Source organism: Mesoplodon densirostris, chromosome 14, assembly GCF_025265405.1.
Source record: "Mesoplodon densirostris isolate mMesDen1 chromosome 14, mMesDen1 primary haplotype, whole genome shotgun sequence".
Classification (NCBI taxonomy): domain Eukaryota; kingdom Metazoa; phylum Chordata; class Mammalia; order Artiodactyla; family Ziphiidae; genus Mesoplodon; species Mesoplodon densirostris.
This window is the reverse complement of record NC_082674.1, coordinates 74,567,768-74,592,017: the sequence shown is the minus strand read 5'-3', so window position 1 is coordinate 74,592,017 and position 24,250 is coordinate 74,567,768. Positions and strand designations below refer to the sequence as shown.

The 24,250-nt window shown below is 44.7% G+C and overlaps 1 protein-coding gene across 1 annotated transcript in view; it reads left to right on the top strand.

Annotated features, from left to right (window-relative positions):
* Positions 1–24,250, top strand: part of VWA3B (von Willebrand factor A domain containing 3B) — a 195,928-nt gene that overhangs the window by 59,588 nt on the left and 112,090 nt on the right. Inside the window, 2 exon segments of the mRNA XM_060116976.1 lie at positions 4,814–4,939; positions 20,090–20,280. Coding sequence (XP_059972959.1) covers positions 4,814–4,939; positions 20,090–20,280 — 317 coding nt within the window.

The window sequence follows — 24,250 nt, the reverse complement described above, 5'->3', positions numbered from 1 at the left end:
AGAGTTATGGTTTATATACAGGTTTTCTATGTGAATATTGAACAATTAGACTGCATTCCATTTGCATTTTACAGTGTTAAACTTAGAAGAAAGAGGCCCCAGGAGATGGTACCATAGCCGCCTATTAAGAGTTGTCTATACTTGATATTTGAAACTGCTTTTAAGGCATCATGATGTTTGTGAAACACATATATTCATTGTCCCAAGAAAACGTTTGATATTTATCAAGATGGTGAAATGACTCTATTTGCTTTAAATTAATTAATGGTTAATTTCCATAGGGCGAGACTGAGCAAAATATCTTAATATGTAATTTAACACAAGGAACTGGGAATGCTTCCATTACAACAAAAACTACTGATTTCACCACTTTCAATCCCTTTATGGATGTAATATATACCCTTTACCAGATGCATATTATAATTTTAGGTCTCTGGGGATTTTAATTACCTCATTGTTCATTATTATTTTTAGATGTTATATCACTTTCTGAAAATAGAGGTGCTGTGTTTTCCTGAAAATACTGCCTTTTATAGTCATATTCAACTCTTTCAGATCCTCAAGACTGAGTAGGCATTTAGGGCTCAGGCAGTCAGCAGAGTCTCCACCCAGGGGGGCCAGTTCTTCCCCCAGGAGTCCTGGGCGATGGGGAAAGGGCCACAGCGGGACCCAGGGGATGGTCTGGGATTCACGGTTGCTGAGGGTGGTTTTAATTTAATTTAATATCCCTTCCCTTCCTGCCCCTGGTATTGGTAATATTTCAGATATGGGGGTGGGGGGGTGGGGGCCTTGCCTTGCTGTGGCACGAGGACCTAAAAAGAAATGACTCACTGCTCTAGGGCATGTCACTGTTACTGTCTGGAACACCTAGGGTATAGCCATATGCTCAAATGATATAAGTCTGTTACCATTCAGAAGAGTTTCTTGCATTATTGGGGGTTGTCGGTTGTGAGAGCAATCCCTTGAGGAAGGAACGCATTAGGTGCTCCGTCATTGTTTCTTTATAGTAAAGAGAAATGAAAAGCAGGAAGGATAGGAATCCTTCCTGGAAACCCTGGATCCTGTGCTGAGTGCCGTGGAGGATACAAAGAGAGAAGAGACATTCTGCCCTTGCAAACATAAACCGTAATCCGACACAGCAGGCTGATACTGCAGGAAAGCTGTAGATCACAGCTCTCGGGCCCCAGGATGGCCCTGGACCCACCGCTGAGTAGTGAGCTGTGTTGTAAGAAGCTGCTTACTAAAAATAAAGCCTCGTGTTTGTGAAGGACTGACTTAAATTAGCCTGAATTCAAGGTCTGGATGCACTAATTCACCATCTCCGGCTGATGCTTCTTTATGCTCTTTGGAATTGGAGGTTGGCCTGCCAAGCAGCCAGAAATTGCATATGGCGCCAGCCTCTTTAATTGCGTGTGGCCTGACAGTGTGTCCTGGCAGCAAAAGCACGGAGAGCAGTGGTTGTGGCTGGTTCATTTCATGGGAATTGAAAAGGAGCAAGAGGCAGATGGCTGTTCCCTGAGGTGACGGGGCAGAGCTTGATGGTGGAGTCAGGCTGCTGCCTTGAATGAAGGGTGGGGCTGGGTGAGTGCAGTGGAGGGCTCCGAGCCCCCTGATGGGGAGCACGAGGGAGTGCAGGGGCCCTGGAGGGCTGGGAGGACGGTGCTCCTACTGGGTTCATGGTGGCAGACTATTAGAGGGGGTGTCATGGCGGGGGCCTTGAACCCTGGATTTGAATGCCAGCTCAGGGTTCACTGGCAGTGCCCACCCACCACATATACTAAGTGCTCAACAAATATTTGCCACGTGAATAGATGAATGACTTGGACTCTGACAACTGGACTTTATCCTACAAGTGAGACAAGGAAGATTTAACAGGGAGGTGGTATTTGGTGGCAGGTGGGCTCTTCCCCTGACACATCAAAACGTATCTGACCTGGGTCTCCTTCATATGTTAAACAAGCCAGTCAGTACCCGGTGCTGACAACAAACAGCAGCTTGATGTGGCATCACCTCCAGCCAGTGTCAGCATTCTGTGAGCCTTCAGGTGGTTACCACAAGGCCTATGGGGGATGTCAGGGGTTGGGGTGGGAGGGGGCAGTTGGGGTTGGAGGACCTTTTAGGTCACCTGGGTGTCTGTTTGAGGAGCCATATCCTGTCTCTGTGCGCAGCAGGATCCGCTGTGGTTTCATCTCCTTTCTGGTTTGGCCTGGAGAACTTCAAACTCACAAAGCTCTCTGAATACTGAAATCTCCTGTGCCTTGTCCTCCACGCTCTTCCGTTTCCAGTGGGGCTGTCCCCCTTGGTTGCAGCTGTCTGATTTCCCAGCTAAGTTCCTTAGAAGTGACCCAGATAAAAATGGCAGCCCTTCCTGACTGCCTGTCGAATAACTTGAAATAAAACCTCTACCTTCTAAGTCAGGCTTTTTATTGCCTGTGGTTTTTCTTGTCTGCTAGCTGGTTTTGTTTCATTATGTTTTGTTTTTAAAGCAAACCAAGTGAAATGGGTAGTTTTGAGTTGTTTTGTTTTCTGATCACCAGCGTAGGAATCTGTAGCTGCCTGATTATAACGACTAAACCAGTGGAGTGAGAGTCCGATGACCGCTTGCTCAGGAGAGCACATCCCAGGTCACTGCTGCCCCGTAAACGCGCCTTCTTGTCCTTGGATCAGCCAGCGGCAGCTGTGTTTCCTTGGAAGTTCTTCCTTTGAGGCTGAAGGAGTAGTCTGCGATGTTATTGACAAGCCTGGGGGAAATGGAAAGCCTTGACTCATTTGAAACTTTTAAAGAGAGAATTCTGCTACTTAACACCTTCAGGCTAAAGCAAGCAGCTGGAAGCCAGTTTTGCTTTCACAGGGTTAGAAAATCCTGGGGGCTCCAGGTTTGCAATGGGCAGCAGCCTGCGATATTTTTGGAGTTCCAGCGTGGAGCTGGGTACTCATCATGTTTCACTCCTCGGGCTATTGATGGCTGTGGAGCCCTGATGGCCATCCATCTCTGTCAGGGCTCGTCACTTGCTTCTTAATAAATATAGCTATTAATACTCTCTCACTTGACCTGGCCAACTTCAGGAGGGCCAGAGCTCTGGTTTCCCTTAATTCCGCCCCACCCTTCTGGACTACATTTTAAAAGTCAGAAACATCAACTCTGGTCTGCCCTGGTAGCTTAAGTTCAGTCTTTTGGCCCAGGGTGGACGAATCTCCTGGGGCGGCCCCTACACCTGATGGCTGTTCTCTTTCTCTGTGGTTGTGGGATCTCAGGCATCTGTGGACTGTTAAGTGGGATGCCATCAGCAGCTTGGGTAGGTACCTCTATAAACTAGCCGTCCCTTTTCCAGGACACCTAGTCAGGGTGGCTGAGTTGGTACAGTTACACCAACTTGGGTTTGACACCCTGCTCTGCCACTCTTGAGGGTATGACCTTGGACAACTAACTGGCTGCACCTCAGTTTACACAACTGTGAAATGGGGACAGAAATAGAATTTGCCCGGAGAATTGTCATGAGGAGAGATGAGACAGTTTCGAAAGGCCTAAGCACAACGCCAGGCACGTAGCAGGTACCCCAAAAAGGCATTTATCATTAGAGAATCGGGACTCAGCTTACTTAAGTAATAACAGCATCAGTGTTCTCTGAGCCGACTGTACACAGTCTGTGAAGTAGATTTCTTGTGCATGTTTGTTTCTAAATAAACTTTTATTGGAATGGAGTCTTTAAAACTAGAGAATACGTCTGCTAAATTCTTGTCTGAGCAACCTTTTAGAAGCACCCCAGAGCAGGGACTCCCCTGTAGCCCCCACGATGCTGTGAGTGGTGCCAGGCTGGCAACTGGGCCCGCGGCTGCCACTGAAAATGGGTGAGTGGCATCTTCTAAGCACGGTTGCCTGTTGGAGTCACTGCTGGCCTCGTATGCACAGCAGGCTCTGGCGGAGAGAACTGTAGGTTCACATACAGTTGTAAGAAATAACAGAAATGCCCACGTGCTCTTTACTGGGTTTCCCCCATGGTCGCATCTTGCAAAACTATAGGACGGTATCACAACAAGGATATTGATATCGATGCTCTCAGGACACCACCCCAGGTTCCCGCGTGTTGCGTTTTACAGTCATACCCATCCCCCTCCTGCTCCTACACCCTCCTTAACCTCTGGAAATTACTAATCTGTTAGAGCCAGGATCTTGGTGGAGGCAGAGTGTCCCAGCCTTGGACTTCTTACCCATGGGATGAACGTCTATTGACTGATTGCTGAAATGATATAAGTATCTATATTAATTAAGCCATATCATTTAAAAAATGTCATACAGCCAAACCAAACCCTTAACTGAGACAGGAGAGGTCCAGAAAAGGAGGCCAAAGAGTTGTTACTACATTAGGGAAAAATAGAGTTGTGAAGGTGGTTTCAAAGAAGCAGGAAATCTCAGCTTAATCAAGAAAGGTGAGGGGTTGTTAGTTTCATATACCATTGAGTTTCCCTTGCCCACAGTGATCACCCTGGCTTTTATTGGGTGCTTTTGAATATTTTTATTCTTTATCTTATTTGAGTATTATCAATAAATTCATCTTAAAATATCCTGGCTGCCACAAATATTTACTTTATAAGGATTTATTACCTCCTAAAGTCTGCATTTATGATTTCTTGAGATGACAGCATTTTCTTAGGGATTTCACTTCTGAATCTCAGAAAGACGTTAGTGGGGCAAATGGAAGATGATATTCAGAAATATTCTAGAAACTTGGCCAGGGTGTGCCAGGCTTGCTAGGACCACCAGAGCATTCTGGGGCCTTCCACAGCTGCCTGCTCACACGTGTTTCCCTTCCAGGAGCTGGGGTCAGAGAGGACATGTTTCTCATCTGGAGGGAGATGCAGGAAGCCAGCAGCACGTTGGCCCAGATCCAGAGTCTGGTGGCTGAGCCTCCCAATACCGACGTGGCCGCAACAGACCACGGTGGGTGCTGTTTACGGGCATGAGTGTAAAAGAGTCATAACTGCTACTGGTTGGGGATGGGGGCTGTTTCCGTGTTCCTTTACCAAGGAGAGCTCCTTAGCCCAGCTCCTGAGGGGACTCTCCAGAGCTCTGCTGTGCTCTGTGTGTGTGTGTATGTGTGTGCACATGTGTGTGTCTGTAGGTTGTCAAAGCAAAATCAGACTTCTATACAGGGACTATTGCAAGAGGGGAAAAGAGACCTCAGTATGGAAGTGGGCTCAGTTATGAATAAACATGGACCAGTGGGGATTTACAGCCAAGGAGCAGGGTGGAGGGTTGGTGGGTGGAAAATTACCGAGAAGAAACATCAGGGTTAAAAGGGGATTTCTGGATAAACCTATCTGACAGGATTCTTGCTGAAGGCCGGGGTGACCAGACATCACCTGGGGGACAGGGGTAATGAGGAATTTGCTCAGGTATGGAGGGTGGGGGATCCTGGTAAACTGTCTTCTCAGGATTTTTGCTAAAATTAGGCTATGCAAAGACAAACACGGAAGTCCATAGGTCAAGATCCAGTTGAAAAGAGGATTCAGAGGAGCCTGAGTTTGGAGTGAGAAATCTGGTTGTAAATCCCAGCTCCATCACTAGATAAACCTGAGTCAATCTCTTTGAGCCTTAATTTATTCTCCTGTTAAATAATTGATAACATCAGTCTTAAGAGATTATTGTAAAAATTAAGTAAAAGAATACATGCTTTGCACCAAACAGGTACTTGGTAAATGTTAGCTCGATCTTTTCTCTTTCACAGTTAGGGCGGTGAGAATACTGATTCTTCTTCCTGAGCTCTTGAGGTAGTAAAGGATTTTCCTCTGTAGGGGACTGGTTTCATTTAGGGCACGGCTGGTAAAAACAGTAGCTAACAAAGCACATACCTTACATGTCAGGCACTGTTCTAAGCACTTCACGAGTATTAGCTTTCATCGTTACCACAATCTTATAAGATAGCTGCTACTTTTATCTCCATTTAAGGTTAAGTAACTTGCCCAAGGCCAAGCTAGAAGTAACGAAGCCAGGATTCAAAACCTAGTTCCTTAGTAAAAATACTGATGTCTGGCTCCCACCCCAGACATTCTGATTTAATCCATGAAGGATGCAATCTGGACATTGGGAGTTTTGAGAGTTCCCCAGGCAATCCTAATGTGCAGCAAAGTTTGGAAGCTCCTGCCATGCTGTATTGCCTCCTGGTACCCTGCCTGTGTTACAGAGGCATCAGTGGGGGAGGAGAGCAAGAAGGCCAGGCTGGCTGGGGTCAGGGATGCAGTTGAAGAGGAGAAGCGGGGAAGGGGACATGAATAGAGGGAGGAGGAGATAGAAGGCATGGGTGAGCTTGCCCTGTGCGACTTAATAAATTCCTGGCAACAGTGACTTTTTCCTGTGAGTGGGTGTCCTGACTTGGGTCTGGGGCAGCAGCAGCTGCAGTTGCTTCCCCAGGACCAGCTGTGTGGGGTTTCCAAGGAGGGGCCCAATCAGGCTTGTCTGGAGGGGCTGCTCACTTGTGGTGACACCCGTCCCCCCCTCAGCGTGAGCGTAGAGTCAAGGACTCAGAGAGTCCTCCGTCATCCTGAGAGAATGAAAATGAAACAGGGGACCTGGGATAAGGCAAACATTCATGCCAGACAAATACTCGCTGCTAAGGTGTTTGTTTGGGGGAGTGCTATGGACTGAACTCTGTTCCCCCAAATTCAGACATTGAAGCCCTAACCCCAGTGTGTCTATATTTGGAGAAAGGGCCTTTAAGGAGGTAAAGTTACATGAGATCATAAGGGTGGGACCCTAATCTAATAGAACTGGTGTCCTAATAAGAAGAGAAAGAGACACTGGAGACCTCTCTCTCTTCACACATCACTTGAGGACACAGCCAGAAGGTTGCCATTTACAAGCCAAGAAGAGATGCTTCACCAGAAACCATACCTGCAGGCACCTTGATCTTGGACTTCCAGGCTTCAGAACTGTGAGAAAATAAACTTCTGTTGTTTAAGCCACCCGGTCTTTAGTATTTTGTTATGGCATATTGAGCAGACTGACAGAAGGAATATTGAAGCTTGGGGTAATCTTGAGGGTTAACGGAAGGTTTTTAGATGTTGTTTCTAAAGGAAACAGAAGAGCTCTTGGCCTCCGTAATCTTTAGAAGGATAGCTTCTCATCCCTTTGTTTTAATCTAATACACACACAGAACTAAAAACCAAAATAACTCCAAGCATAAACTTTCAAAACATGCTTTTTTTTTTTTGGCTGCATTGGGTCTTAGTTGTGGCGCACAGGCTCTCTCGTTGAGGTGCACGAGCTCGGTAGTTGTGGCATGCGGGCTTAGCTGCCCCGCAGCATGTGGGAGCCTAATACCCCGACCAGGGATTGAACCCGTGTTGCCTGCATTAGAAGGTGGATTCTTTACCACTGGACGACCAGGGAGGTCCCAAAAGATGCTTTAAATGTACCGTTTCTATTTTTTTTTAATTTATTTATTTTATTTTGTTTTTATTTTTGGCTGCGTTGGGTCTTTGTTGCTGTGCACTGGCTTTCTCTAGTTGCAGCGAGTGGAGGCTACTCGTTGTTGCAGTGCATGGGCTTTTCATTGTGGTGGCTTCTCTCATTGTAGAGCATGGGCTCTAGGCACGCAGGCTTCAGTAGTTGTGGCACGTGGGCTCAGTACTTGTAGCTTGTGGGCTCTAGAGCTCAGGCTCAGTAGCTGTGGCGCACGGGCTTAGTTGCTCGGCGGCATGTGGGATCTTCCCAGACCAGGGCTTGAACCCGTGTCCCCTGAACTGGCGGGCGGATTCTTAACCACTGCGCCACCAGGGAAGTCACTACCATTTCTATTTAAAAAGGAAAATTTGGTCAGGACCTTTCCACTGTTGGTTACCAAAAGAAGCTTTTGTAACCTTGCTTTGGCCCCAAAGGCCACATGTAGCGTCTGACTTGCTCCCGTTGCCGCCCACAGCCCAATGTTATTGAAGCAAAGCCTGTGTCAGCCCAAGACCCTGCATCTGCTTTGTGTGAGGGCAGCAGCCATTTTCCATTTTTGCCTGCCCAAAGCCTGCAGGCCAGAGGAGATATGGTAGCCATCTGGAGAGGGGAAGGGTAGGATGGAGGAGATCAGGTGAGCTGTCATTACACGTGGAACCTTCATGTGAATTAGACAAAGTCTTCCTTCCTGGACATAGCGGCCCCCGCCTGCCCCCTCGGCTGGGTGCACTGGTTCAGGGACCAACTGGCACCTATAGGACCAGGACCAGGAGGGCAGTTCCTGGCAGGGATGGCTCATCAGCCTGATACCTGGAATAAGAAGATGCAGAGGCCACACAATCTGGCCGTTGGTAATTTTGACCTCTTTTAATTACTAAGAGCAGTGCATGAGAATTCCCTCAGGGAAAAAAAAACTGACAAAAATATATGAAACATTGGTTTTTAAAGGTGCTTGACACTAAGCAACAAAGGCCAGTGGTCTCTGAGATACAGGAAAATCCAAGGTAAACTTTGATTGTCCCACCTTAATGCTTAGTGCTTTGAGAGAGGAAGAGAGGAAGTTTGCTGTGCTCTACCTGGGATCCTTCTCCCTACACCATGGCCTGGTGTAGGGAGAAGGATCCCAGGTAGAGCACAGCAAACTTCCAGGTTTGAGAGATAGAGTTAGGAGTCCAGGGAGATCAAGATATCAAGATTTCACGGGACAAAGTACCAGAGAGGAGAGAGGTGCACAGAGAGAGAACTCTGGAAATCTGCAAAGAGCCCCTCTTGTGATTCCTGCTCAATATTGATCATTCTATGAGGAAATTACCTGAGGCTGGGGAAGATCCATTGGAAAGAATTAGAAAGAAAGGGTTTAGAGGTCACACAGGGCTAGGAACAGTGCCTGTTCTTACCAGCCTGATTGGAAAAATTTATGTCACAGAGCACTGGGTAGACTACTTGGGAAGGTCTTGCCTCAGTAATGGGGACTGACTAGCCTTAAACTGAGCTCTGGGCCCTTCTAAGAAATCATCAAAGCAAGACATGAAAGTGGAGAGTTCTTTATGGGTAACTTAACTGCATCTCAGAACAAAGCTCAAGAAGGTTTATAAGAATATAAAATCATCTAGTACCCAACAAGGTAAAATTCACAACAATTGGTATCCAATCAAAGTTTACTAGGCACGAAAAGAAGAAAACTGACACAGATGTTAGAATTGGCAGAAAAAGACATTCAAACAGTTACAACTGTATTCCATATGTTCAAAAAGTTAAGTGGAGACAGGGAAGTATTTTTTGTTTGTTTGTTTGTTTGTTTGTTTGTTTGTTTTTGCGGTATGCGGGCCTCTCACTGTTGTGGCCTCCCGCGTTGCGGAGCACAGGCTCCGGACGCGCAGGCTGCGGACGCGCAGGCTCAGCGGCCATGGCTCACGGGCCCAGCCGCTCCGCAGCATATGGGATCCTCCCAGACCGGGGCACGAACCCGTATCCCCTGCATCGGCAGGCGGACTCTCAACCACTTGCGCCACCAGGGAGGCCCCAGGGAAGTATTTTTAAAAAATACATGTTGAACTTTTAGAGATGAAAATTTTTAGGGAAGAAAATATCTTACTTGAAAACATGCTGAATGGGATCAATGGCAGATTAGACATTGCAGGGAAAAAGATTAGTGATCTTGAAGGCATAGCAATAGAAACTGTCCAAAATGAGACATACGGAGAAAAAAACCCAATAATAAATAACAAATAAAAACAAATAACAAAAGAGCGTCAGTGAACTGTAGGACAACTTCAAGTAAACAAATATACATCTAGATGGAATTCCTGAGGACAGGGGAGGAGGGAGAATAGAAATATATTTGGAGAAATAAAGATTGAAAATTTTCCGAATTTGATGAAAATTATAACTTAGAGATCCAAGAAATTTGATGAATGCCAAGTACAAGAAGATGAGGGGAACTGTACCAAAGGACAACACAATCAATTTGCTTGAAACCACTAATGAAGAGAAAATGTTAAAAGCAAGCAGAGCAAAAAAGACATTTTCTGTAAAAGGAACAGAGATAAGCATGACAGCAGATTTCTTGTTGCAAGTGAAAAGACAGTGGAGTAACATCTTATTTTTTTCATCCAGTACCTTAAACTCAATCTAGAATTCTATATTTTGTGAAAATATCTTTCAAAAACAAAGGCAAAATAAAGGCATTTTCACATGTACAACAGCTGAAAGAATTCATTATCAGCTCATCTGCACTGCACGAAAAGTTAGAGGGAATCCTTCAGGCAGAAGGAGCATGTGATACTTTTATATGGAAAGAAATGAATGGTGATATGGTTCTACACAAAGGAATTAAGGACACTGGAAATAACTGCATACTTGGTTCAGAATATCAAACTCAATGTCAAAAGACAAGGAAAAGGCAAAAGGTCCATTCAGGCTCTGTAGGAAGTTCCGTCAAGGAGCTCTATGGGAGTTTTGAGCATTTTTTTTAACAAGTGGAGAAAGAGATAATGCTCATTTTTATTGGCATCGTGTTAAATAACTGGCCGGATTTCCCTGTAGTCATTGGTGATGGTGAAGTACACAGGTTTGGAGTTACAAAGACATTAATCTTGGTTCTGCACACTCCTGTGTGACCCTGGGCAAGACATTTATCATCTGTGCCTCGGTTTCCTTATTTGCAAAAGTGGGATAACGATAATACCTACCCAGTGCGCTGTTGTGAGAATTAAATGAGAAAATATATGTAAAACACTTAGAACTGTGCTGACACATAGAATGTAATGATAGCATTAAAAAAGTTTGATCCATTTATTTATTCTTTTGTTTATTGAATACTCACCATACGTAGCTCTGTGCCAGAGAGTGAGTATAATGACGAAAAACAGACATGGAATGGCCCCTAATAAAGCAAGATCTTGTACCATTTCTTGTTCAGAAAGGGTAGAAAATCAGAAACACATGGAAGTATAATTCCCACCTGGGGTAGTATGACTAAGGAAAGGGGTGAGCTCCTGAGGTGTTTGGGGTAAAGGAAAGCCTCGCTGAGGAAATGACCCTGGAGCTGATATCTGAGGGTTGAGGGGGTGAGTTAATGAGATGAAGGGTGGGAGTAAGGGAAGAATTTATGCTAGGCAGCAGAATAGCACATGCAAAGGTCCTGAGGCAGGAAGGAGCATGGCACTTTAGTTGAGCTGGAAAAGATGAGTGTGGCCAGAGCTCAGAATTCAAGTTAGCAATTAGCCTGTGATGAGTTTGGAAAAGTACATAAGGACCAGACCATGCTGGGTCTGGAGTCCATGGCATGAGAAGTCAGTTCTTAATTTCAGACCAATGGGAACCCAGTGTAAGCTTTTAAGCAAGGGAATGATAAGATCAGATTTGCATTTAGAAAAAAAACCACTTTGACTATTGTGTGGGAAAAGATTGGAGGGGAGGGACCAAGTGAGGATGAGGGAAGAGAGTTAGGATGTTAGTATAGACAAGAAATGAAAGAATATTGGACTAGGGTGATAGTGTGTGAAGATGATGCTAAACGGGCAGATCTGAGGGAGAATTCAAATATTGAACCTGGCAGGACTTAGGGCTAAAGAAGATATAGGTGTCAAAGCTAAGCTCCTAGATGAATATTGATGAAGCTGATTAATAAGCAGCAAGTGAGAGTGCTAGAAAGGGCCAGTATTTTGTTTAACTCAAGCATACGTTTTCTCATGGGTAGTGAGCTCTGTATTTTCTAGACAAAAAACACAAACATAAAAACATCTGCATAAGAGTAGCATGTAAAGCTTCCACAAATCAGTGTTAAGGCTCTCACTGAAAAAATCCCCCCAAAATGTGGAAGAAGAATTATTTCATTAGGATTCTGTAGATGTGGTGCATTTAATTCAGGAAGGTTATTGGAATGTAATACAAGATATGATGAAATGTCAAAGCTAGAATCATGTTGTTAGAAAGTGACTGTGTTAAATGAAAATAAAAATTCAACTTATCAAGATTTGTGGGATGCAGCAAAAGCAGTGCTTAGAGGGAAATTTATAGCATTGAATGCAATTAAATTAAAAGAGAAGACAGATCCAAAGTCAATAAGCTTCCACCTTAGGAAACTAGAAAAAGAGGAGCAAATTAAAGGCAAAGTACACAGAAGAAAATAATGATTAAAAATTGGAGCAGAGGGCTTCCCTGGTGGCGCTGTGGTTGAGAGTCCGCCTGCTGATGCAGGGGACGCGGGTTCGTGCCCTGGTCCGGGAAGATCCCACATGCCGCGGAGCGGCTGGGCCCATGAGCCATGGCCGCTGAGCCTGTGCGTCCGGAGCCTGCGACAGCAGAGGCCACAACAGTGAGAGGCCCGCAACCCCCCCCCCAAAAAAAATTGGTGCAGATATTAATGAAGTTGAAAACAAAATCTGTAAAGAAAATCAACAAAATCAAAAGCTGGTTCTGGTTCTTTGAAAAGATCCATAAAATAAATAAGCTTCTAGTCAGGCTAGCTAAGAATGAAAGAGAAAACACACAAATTACAAATATCAGAGATGAAAGAGAAAACATCACTAGGGATCCCATATTAAGAGGATAATAAAAGGGCCTCCCTGGTGGCGCAGTGGTTGAGAGTCCGCCTGCCGATGCAGGGGATACGGGTTCGTGCCCCGGTCTGGGAGGATCCCATATGCCGCGGAGCAGCTGGGCCCGTGAGCCATGGCCGCTGGGCCTGCGCATCCGGAGCCTGCGCGTCCGGAGCCTGTGCTCCGCAACGGGGGAGGCCACAACAGTGAGAGGCCCGCATACCACAAAAAAAAAAAAAAAAAAAAAAAGAGGATAATAAAGGAATATTATGAACAACTCTGTGCCTACAAAATTGATAACCTGGATGAAATGGACCAATTCCTTGAAAGGCACAATCTGTCAAATCTCCCACAAGAAGAAACAAACAATCTTAATAGGCCTATATCTGTTAAAGAAATTGAATCAATAACAAACAACTGTCCACAACAGAAAGCACCAGGCCCTAAAAGTGACTCCTGAAAGCATCAAGAGACAAGTGACTCATCACATGCAAGTGATCCTCAGTACAATTAACAACTGATTTCTCATCAGACACCATAGAGGTCAGAGGCAGTGGGATGAAATATTCAAAGTGATGAAAGAAAAAGTCTGTCAATCAAGAATACTGTATCTGGGAAAATTATCCATCAAAAGGAGGAGAAATGAACACATTCAAGATAAACAAAAACTGAGAGATTTCATTGCTAGAAGACTTGCCCTATAAAAAATAATGAAGAAAGTCTTTAAGGATGAGATGAAAGGGTATTAGAGAGTAACTTGAATCCACATTATAAAGATAACTACATGGGTAAATATAAAAGACAGTATAAATGTAGCTTTTGTTTGAACTTATTCTCCTATTTGATTTAAAAGACAACTGCACATAGCAATAATTATAAATATGTGTTGATGGGCACATAATGTATAAAGATATAATTTATATGAGAATAACAGCACAAGGAGTGGGGAGAGAATGGAACTATATAGGTGCAAAACTTTTGTGTACCTATTGAGATTAATTTGGCATTTATCCGAACTAGATTGTGGTAAGTTAAGATACTAAGTGTAGTCCTGAGGGCAGCCACTAAAAATATAACTCAAAAAAATTTAGTAAAAGAAATGCTGGGGCTTCCCTGGTGGTGCAGTGGTTGAGAGTCTGCCTGCCGATGCAGGGCACACGGGTTCGTGCCCCGGTCCGGGAAAATCCCACATGCCACGGAGCGGCTGGGCCCGTGAGCCATGGCTGCTGAGCCTCTGCGTCTGGAGCCTGTGCTCCGCAACGGGAGAGGCCACAACAGTGAGAGGCCCGCATACTGCCAAAAAAAAAAAAACATGTTCCAACCGTATGCTGTCTACAAAATACACACTTTAGATTGAAAGACACAAATAGGATGAAAGTCAAGGATGGAAAAAGACATACAAATAGTAACAATCAAAGAGCTGGAGTAGCTATGCTAATTTTGGACAAAATAGATTATAAAACAAAAAATTTTTAGAAAGAAACATCTGATAATATTAAAAGGGTCAACTTACCAAGAAGGTATTATAATTGTAAACATATATGCACCTAACAGCAGGTCTTTAAGCAAAAACTGGCAAATTGAAAGGAGAAATAGTTCAACAAAAATAGTTGAAAACTTCAATATCCTACTTTCAATAATGAATGGAGGGACTTCCCCGGTGGTCCAGTGGTTAAGGCTCCATGCTTCCATTGCAGGGGGCATGGGTTTGATCCCTGGTCAGGGGACTAAGATCCCATATGCTGCAAGGTGGCAAAAAAAAAAAAAATGAATGGAATAACCAGGCAGAAGATCAATAGAAAACTTTAACAACACAATAAATCAACTAGACTTAATAGGTATCTATAGATATCTGTTCCACGCAACAGCAGTATAATACACATTCTTCTCAAATGCACCCAGCTTATTCTCCAGAAGAGACCATATGTTGGACCATAAAATAAGTCTCGATACATTTAAAAGGATTAAAATAATACAAAACATGTGCTCTGTTGATGTAAGATCAAAAAAGTGGCAAATATTTTAATTTCCCAAGGGAAGCAGATTCAGATCTCTTGTCTTGGTTTAATTTTAGTATTCCCACTCTAAGAATTGCCATTCTCACTACCGCAAGAATTTCAGGTTCTTAACCTTAAATTCCCAAACTCCATTAATCCTTTTCTCATTTCTTAATCTTGATTTTTTCACTTGGTACCAAACATCTTGAATGGGTCTGTGTTTCTCTTGCCGTGTCATGCTATCTTTTAAAGAAATAGTTGCCTTTGGTATAATTTATTGCCTATGTCACTGATCCTCAACTATTTTGAATTTATTTTCAATGTCATTTTAGACATAGACACATGAAATGCGTGGCTTTCGAAATTCTTCTCTTGGAGTCTGTGCTCTACTGGGGGGTTCTTCCTCGCCTTCATGCAGGTTTGTCATGTGCTATTGCTCCTTATCTCTCAGTGTCTAGTTGCAGGTATCATCAGAAAGGAAACATTCTTCCTGCAGCTGCCTCATCCACAGCCTACTTGTAATTTTTTTTAAGCTTCCCCCTTTCAGAATCACGAGGCAGAAGAAAAAAAATTAGAAAACAGAACGATATCTTCGAGAGGCATTAGCTCCTCTCCCACATCCTATCCATTATCCGTGCTTTATGTTCTTTATTTTTGCATCTGCTTCTTTTTTGCCTCTTTGTTCATTTAACTTCCTTCCCCTCCTGCTTACACCCCCTGAAGATTATAGGAGTTAGAGAACTCAGGGTTGGGATCGTTTTTCTGCTTGTTTATAGAAGTTGCATAAACCACGGAACCCTTCTTTTCAACAGATTCTACTTTGATTTTTACAAGCATTACAAGTAGGAAGTAAAAATCATTTTCAGGGGAGAAAGGGCCTAGAATTCATCAAGATTCTTTCCCAATCTCCCATGAACGTAATGGTTGCACACGCTAATCGTCATTCCCAAGATTATTCAACAGTCCACTCAGGGCAGACTCTAGAGCTGCCAGTTTGGACTCAGGCACATATTAGAGATATGACTTCAGGCCCGTCACTGCATCTCCTTGTACCCCTGCCCTCATGTGTGCAACCCCTGGGGCACTCCAGAGAACCTTTACCCCAATCTGCCAAGTGAATCGGTTGTGCAGAATCTCAGTGGCTACCTTTCTCTGCCCTTCCATCTCCTCCTCCCCCTGGCTTGGCTCCCCTCCCAGTGCCGGGCAAACATGCTCAGCCCTCGGTGCTTTAACAAGTGTAGATGAACAGAAAATATCAGTCAGTCATCAAGTGCAGTGAACAAAGTGTGTAACTGCCTGGAGACAGTCTACTCTCCTGAGCCACGCTGTCAGCACCTGTCTCTTGGGCTCCTGACCCAGGTGGGCCTCATCGTCCCACCCTCAGAGAACCCTCAGTCCTACCAGCTGCTGCCCTGCTGAGCCTGTTGAAATCTCACCCATCTCACCAGCAGGAGTGTCCGGATTTCTTTCCCTGGCAGTTGCACCCTTTCTCCTTCCTCTCTCTCCCTTCCCAGCTGTCCTCAATTCTTCCTGCCTCCCTCTCTCTCTTTCCTTCTCTTCTCTTCTGTTTCCTTCCTTCCTTTCCTCCTTCCCTCCTTCCCTCCCTCCCACCTTCCCTCCTTCCTTCCTTCCTCTCTCTTTCTCTTCTCTCTCGCTTGCTTGCTGTTGGACACCACTTCCAGCTTCTTTGTAACTGTTTCACAATGCCACTTCCCACATGGTGTGCCACTTTTCCTGTGCCACTTCCCATGTGCCACTTTCCACATGGTAGCCAAGGGTTAGTTTACTGTCTCATGACACTTGTGATAACAGGGATGTTGGACAGTGTGTACCAAGCTGTGATCTATCAAATAAAAGCCCTACACAATGTTTTGTGGAGAAAGGGCCTAGACTAAATGCCTTTAGGAAATACTATTCATGCCTCTGCTCATGGTCAGACCCACTGCTGATTCCTACAACAAAAACTTAGACAAGCCCTTCTTTGAAAAATCTGTTGAAACTGTTTATTTTCAAGCTCTCCAAACTTTGTGCTAAGGAACCCTCTTTCTGAGTAATAGCCACTGACATGCAGTAGAAGTAGAGTCTGAGGAACACACTGTGGGAAACATTGAACTTGATGCTCTGTGAGGTTGGTTCCAGATCTAGAGCTGTAGTTTAGTCCTTAGCTGAATGTTCCCTTGAAAGGCACATGGACCATGGCAGGAATGAGGTGCTGGACAAGTAACTTTCAGCGGAGGAGGATGGGCCTCTTAGTCATCGTTCTTCAGAGACACAAAACCAATAGGATATGTGTGTGTGTGTGTGTGTGTGTGTGTGTGTGTGTGTGTGTATGTATACATGTGTGTATAGAGAGAGAGATTTAAGGAATTAGCTCACATGACTGTGGAAGCCAGCATGTCCAAAATCTGCAGGGCAGGCCAGCAGGCTGGAGACCCAAGGAAGAGCTGGTATTGCAGTTTGGGTCTAAAAGCAGAATTCCCTCTTCCTTAGGGGATGTCAGTCTGTCTTCTACTAAGGCTTCAACTGAATGGAGATGCCCACTCACAATATGGAGGATTATCTGCTTTACTCAAAGTCTGTTCATTTAAATATTAATCTCACTTTTAAAATACCTTCATAGAAACATCTAGAATAATGTTTGTCAGATATCTGGGTAGTGTGGCCCGGCCAAGTTGACACATAAGATTAACCATCGCCAAGGGGAGGGTAATTATGGTGGCTCTAAGCCCTTGATGGCTGTGAGCCTCTAGGGGAGGAGTGGGTACTGATGGACTGTGTCCAGTTTGTCTTTTTGCTGCGCCCTGGCTGTAGCTGTGATGTTTCGAAAGCACTGGCCGGTAGGTCTTACTCGTTGAAAAATGTTCTGAGATTGATAAGTGGGACAGGGGCCGGGTGGCAGGTAAGTTAGCCTGTGACATGGATGTGATCTGCCCATGGATTAGAGAGAATCTAGGATGCACTGTGAGGTCACATCTCTATCATAAGTGAAGGTATTTTCCTTGGCTCCATAGGTGAGAATTTATGTAGCACATTTAATTAAGATAACTGCAGGGGAATGGGAAGGACCCCTTAGTGAGTGACTCTAATGAATGGATGACTCCCTCAACACTCCTCTCCTCTCCCTGGGAAAATGAGGCTCAGATGGGGGTGGTGTAATTAGCATTGAAAGTGAAAAGATTTCACCCTTTCTCTCCTTTCTTCAGCTTTGGGGCACCTAGGCTCATTGCTGTTGTATGCTTGGCTGCCCCTTCTTGCCTTTATGAAGTTCAAGTTGCTTTGGGGTCTTCCTCCAACCCCTTTTCAGAGGGTAATTGGGAGCCTGAATCATACCCTCGGGGTGACTGCACTGCCTGGTCCTGGGTGAAGCTACAGTCAAAAATTAGTCTCTGGCTCTTTAAAAATCCCTTCTTAGAATTTGTTTGATGTGTTTTTAGGAAATTCTTTTATGATTGGCTTGAATTTCTAATTGATAAAAGGCTCTTGTCTTTTCAAAAGAAAGCAACCCAAAACAGAGCAGAGCATGTGATAGGTGTGTGTGTTGCTATGGAAATAACTGAATGAAAAGTTTATTTCCTACTACACCTATTGATCATAAAGGAGGGAGGAGAATAAAGTAGGAGTAAAGGGGAGACAAAGGCTCAGAATGTAATCAGCAGTAATTGAGGAAAAATAGTCACCCAAAAGGTTTCTCCAAGGAGGCTGACCCCACTGACAAAAATGCCTCCAATTTCCTTTTGCTTTTTCCCTGCGATGCAGGAGAACTTGCACGAGAACCTTGGGATCAGAAGCTCTGGGAAACCTCTGATTTCAGTCCCCTGTGCAGATTGAAAAGACACTTTGTGAATCATGTAGAAACCAACTGCTGACATCGGGGATGGTGTCCAGAGGGGCTTTTGATGCCAGATTGGTTTAAAGTTCAAAAGCCAAAATCAAGCTTCTTTGAGAAGTTCCAGCTCCAGGAGGTTTCAGAGTGCATTATTTAAAAGCTGTTCTATTAAAATTTGAGGACATATGTAACATTAATGGACAGATCCTTTATGTATTATTGAGAAATAATTGGCTCTCAAGTGTTTTATTTCTTCAAATATTATTGTAATTATATATCCCCTTAAATATAGTAATGGATAACTATGGGTAATATTTTTGTTTCCCATTAAAAGTATAATTTAACTTGAATCTGTCTGATAGAAGCATAAATGAAGGTATCACCAAATCATAATTTAGAAAAAGCTCTTTTCATCTTACCCTAGTGCTTGGCTGCACAGAATAATCACCTAGGGAACTTTGAAAAATCTCAATGTCCAGATCAGTTAAAACAGAATCTAATGCATGGGGCCCGGGCATCAGTATGTTTTAAAACTCCTCAGAGGATTCCAGTGTGCAGGGTTGAGAACCACTGATCCGAGTGAAAATAAACTCTGTAGGGCTGGTGGACCTAATACGTGGTAGTACCCGTTTTAAAAACCACCTCTCTGCATAGCACCTTCTCCCAGTTCTCCTAAGGCTCTACTGGTCCCACTGGGGCTAAGAGCTCAGGGTCCTTTCTGCCTTCCTTCCAGGGGCATGCAGACAAATGTTGTCAACCACTCTCTGGAATAAGAAAGCCCTCATTTGTAGCATCTGCTGATTTTCAGATTTTGTAAATGATCCCGGCAGGCATGGTCAGTTTCACCACGCGCTACCACTGAGCCTGGAGTCGGGAGGGAAGGGGCACAGTCAGCTCTCACAGGCCAGCTGCAGACACCATGCCTCCTCTGTGCCCACCCTCAGATACCCCACTCTCCCTTAGGTGGCCATAGGGGTTTTGAGCCACATGGATAGATACTTTGCTGTTTGTATGATAAGCTGGCTTCTCTGGTGTTCTGCGCAGGTAACATAACACCTCCTCCCACTTAGAGTACAGATAAGATTTGGAAAACACCAAGGGAATGCGCCTAAGGCTAGGGATATTTGGGCAATTGGCCTTCTTGCTGTAATTGATCGTGTGAGCCTAAAGTGAGTCATAGATACAGATCCAGGCGCCTGAGCTGACATGGGGTTCTTGAGCCTGCAGAGTTGAGAGCCAGGCTCTGAATCAGGACAAATTCACCAAGTTAACAGGGGAGCTCCTGTCCCTGATTCCCCTCCCCCCCCATTACAACGCACTTTCACATAACTTTTCATATTGAATCACTTCGACGCCCTTAGAAAGGCCAAGCAGATGCTACCTGCAGGTGAAGAATTCCACTGAAGCTCAGAGAGGTTAAATGGGGTGACTCACCCAAGTTTGAGCAACTTGCCCAAGCTAGTAAGTAACGGGGCCAGGACTTGAACCCAGAGCTTCTGACCCTACGGTTAATGCTCTCCTGCCTTGCCTATCAGCCACCTACCCCTCTGCATGGGTCCAGTCAATTTAGGCAGCAGAGGAAGTGAAATGAAAAGTAGCAGATTCCTGCCTTCCAGTCTTGTGAACCAATTCTCTGCCAGTCCTGCTTTGGAAAGCATGCTTCCTGAGAAGAATGTGAGCTAACAAAGAACATGTTTCTTTAAAATATTAAGTTGAGGATGACATATGAAAGTCTTGTGTCATATGAACGGCTGATGAATTGTGATTCCAAAACTACAATTAGGAGCAACCTCTGCCGAAAATGAGTCAAATCCAGAGGACGCCTGGGACTCTGAGAAGTGGCTACAGAAATACGGTTTGAAATCCCAGAAGCTGTCATTTTATGATGTCATTGCTGACTGCTCTTTCCGCCATGCTGATGGAGTTGTTGATATAAAAGCCAAACCAGAGAACAAGTCGGTGCAGACCAGTGCGGTAAGTGAAGTGAACCCCTAGACGGGGATGCCCTGAGAGGGGCATCTAGGACCAGGGCTGGACCCAGGGCAGGACCAAGGTTGAAAGGCAGCATGAATGCTGCATTTGAAGAAGGATGCCTCTCTGTTCCCTGCCTTACACTTTTCTGAATGCTACTTGTGGGAGTGGAGCTCAAGTCTGAGAATGGCCTCTAGATATAAGTGAATTAGACAATAATTATACATAAGCCAGGAGCTGTGCTTATAGAAATTCAGGCATTGTGTCAAAAAAGAAGCCCTTTGTTTCCCCATATTGAATGGAAGAGAGAAACTGCTGGTGAATATGCCCCAAAGCAGGCATTTCTACGGTCCTCTTAAACCGTCACTATATTGGAGCTACATTATTCAAGTGGCTACCAGCCAGCATTTACTGGATTTCCAGTAAACATAAAATTATATTCTCTAAGGGGTTATAGTGTGGTAAGGGTCTATACTGTAAACTTTTGAAAGGTGTAGTTCCATTGTGACAATGGGCCTGAAAGGAATACAGCTTCTCAAAATGCCTGACTCTGGCTCGTAGTGGAAGGATAATGATCTGTAGTAGTGGCTCCTAACCTTTAGTGTGCATGAGTCACTGGGTTTGAGGCCGGGCCCAGGAAAGTGCATTTATAACAATCCCCAGATTATGCTGAAGCTGCTGATCTGGGAGCCACACTTTGAGAAACACTGATGTGTAGAACAGGACCCAGAAGACTGTCCAAAGCTTAGAATTATAGAAAGACTAAAAAGTGTCTCCATATGAAACAGAAAATCAGGGTAAAATGAATATTGTAAATTTGTAAAACTGAGGGAAATCTCTTTTAGAAGGTCGTGAAAACCCAGGTACACACTGAAGTGAGAGCTAAAATGCAAGCGACAGAGCAGACATGTCAGTCACGGCAGCCCAGCAGAGACTACTTGGAGAGGAAATCAATGTCCTTCCCAAATGCAGTGTCCCTTTATGTATTCTCTAAGGCTCTGATTCAGTGTCAAGATCATCACTGCAAAGTCTCTCAATCCTACAGAGGTGAAACCCCAGTCTCTTTGACACTCCCTCTTAGGCTGCATGGCCACTGATTCCACACGTCCACCCGAGGAAGTGCTGTTTTTCTTTGGGGCCACATTAGCCACATGACGTTGTGTTTTTGCCCTCTGATTGCCTTTTACAATGAACTGCAAGGAGGAGAATATCGAAATTGAATGAGAAAAAATGCAGAATTGACGCAAGACTTGTTTCCTGGCTTACATATTGGGATCCAGAGTAATTGCGACATTGCAGGGAAATCTCATTTGTGGGTTTCCTCCCCCAGTACCGTTTTCTGATTTTGTAGACCTTATTCAGTAATGTTATTAGTTCAGGAAATCATACCTAATTAAATTTTCATTTTTAAAATACTTTAGGCCCTGGATATTTTAAAATATGAATTCGTGTCAATTTGAACATAGCTACTGCAGGCTCCCAACAGTGTGGTATGCACAGGTCTTCTCTAATACTGATTTTTTCCTTTGCTTTCTTGACAAATTTAAATGAAATTTTACAGGGATGGTTTGAAGAATTTGGCTTTATAAATGGGGAATTTTACCTCAAACTTCTGACACTAACAAACTATAATATAGTGAAAGTTGAGAAGTGTACAGTATAGCTGTCCTTGTTCACCAATATTGATGAAAAAGGGACAATTTTATTTTTTATTTATTTTATTTTATTTTGCGGTACATGGGCCTCTCACTGCTATGGCTTCTCCCATTGCGGGGCACAGGCTCCGGAAGTGCAGGCCCAGCGGCCATGGCTCACGGGCCCAGCCGCTCCGCGGCATGTGGGATCTTCCAGGACCGGAGCATGAACCCGTGTCCCCTGCATCTGCAGGCGGACTCTCAACCACTGCGCCACCAGGGAAGCCCGACAATTTTATTTTTAGTATTTGGGGCTATGTATCTGAAACTGGATTTATACCTAAAACTGTTATGTGTATATAAGGTAGAAAGAAACTGAAGCTGTAAAATAGGTTGATTCTTCAGGGTTCCCCCAGACTCCCACTGGGAAGGACCCCCTAGACTTTTAACTATAAAAACTGCTTTGTAGGTATGGATCCAGGAAATTGAGACACTGGGAAATAAACGACGAAAAATGCCTTGCTGTGTAGCATTTCTAAGATGGATGAGCAGGGGAGGAGAGGAGACAAAAATGCATTTCTAATTAGGGAGTTGCAGGCAAAGTCTAGTAACTTGATGTCTTGGGGCACCCCTTGAAGTCACGTTGCATTCATGGCCACTTAGGTTGCTTGAGCACAAAGCCAGCCCTGATGTTCAGAGACCCACCCTAGTCTCATCACTTACTCCTCCAACAAATATTTATTGAGCCTTCACGATGTACCAGGCAGTGTGGTATGGTGGAAAGTACACCGGACTTGAATGAGAAGACTTGGGTGTAAATACTGCTTCTACCAGTTCCTAAATATGAGATGTTGAGCAAATAATTTAACCTGTTTGAGTCTCACTCTCCACATCTGTAAAATGGGTGGTGTAAAGTCTAAATTTGAAACTTGAACGTATGAGCACCGTGCCTGGCACTTAGGAGATGCCCACTAGATGTTGCCTTCCTTGTTTTCTTTATTACAAACATGGTGAGTCAGAAAGGAGCATTTATGGAATGCCTACCCACTTTATATGCAAGGTGAATCCTTGTGCTCTTGTGTCACACATGAGAAAATGAAGTCCCAGGGCCTCCAAGGGTTTAGACGACTCAGCTGAGATCTCGTGGTAAGTAGAGGCAGGGTTTGAATTCACATCTCTTGGGCTCTCAACACTGTGCTTTTCCCATTTGGACACTCTGGTGCTGGGCACCTGTGTTCTTGTAACTTCTGGTCTGGTGTGTTTCCATTTGGAAATGCACGAGGCACGGTTGGGAAATGCCACGTGATGGGATTCAGAGTAGGGAGCACATGGTGAGACAGAGAGAGGATGTGTTTCTCCTTCCATCTTTGCACTGCGCTGGAGACATGGTTCGCCTTCCTGGCTGCCTTGAGAACATCAGGACTGATCCCATTATGTGCTTCAACGCTGCCTACATCAGTCACCCCTGGACCCCCGGATTCTCATCCCTGTGTGGCTCTGGCATCCTTTCTGTGAGCCTCTTCCATCCCCCGCTGACTCTTAAAACCCCTCCACTGTGCTCTCTGGAACTGGAAGTCATTAGCAAACCCTCTGTAGCCTCGCATACTCTGAAATGTTCCCTTCACCTGCTTGTCTGGGTTCTTGCTCAGGGACCCTAGTTTCTCTCCCATTCTCCCTGGATCTGTGGGCACAGAGGAGGGTGGTGACCTCCTTGTTCCTCTTTGCTGTTTCTTGATCATTCTCCCTCTCTCTTCCCAGGTCATCAGAATGTACCACCCAAGGTACCTTCTGTATCTGACACCCACTGAGCCTCAGGTCACCCCCATCCATCCCTGAAGATTATAGCTTCTGGCTTGCTGTCACTGGCTCCAACTGTTTCCGTCCTTAGTGATGTCAGTTCCTCGTGGATGACCCTTCCCATACCCAGACCTTTCATTTCTCTGACCTGTTCAGTGACTTTCTCCTCCATTCCTTCTCTTCCATCCTGCCATGGCATACCCTTGACCTCGTCGTTGCAAATAACTGTGTAATCATAACCCACATAATCAATTCCAGAGGTCCCACTCTTTTTAGGTCATTTCCTCCACTACCCTAATTCCAGTCTTTCAGCCCCATGGGGATATACAGCTGGTTGTTTCTGTGACCTTTTCTCTGTCCTCTGTCCTTTGTCCCTCTCATCATCCTCAGCTACTCCCCCTGCCTTACATTCTTGCACTCATGTGGCAAAACCCCAACCTTTGTTAAACCCAGCTTTCTGCCTTATACCCGTGCAATTGACTCTGATGAAGGAAACTGGAGAAAAACTCACAGCCACCTGGTTTCACTTTAAATGCCTGACG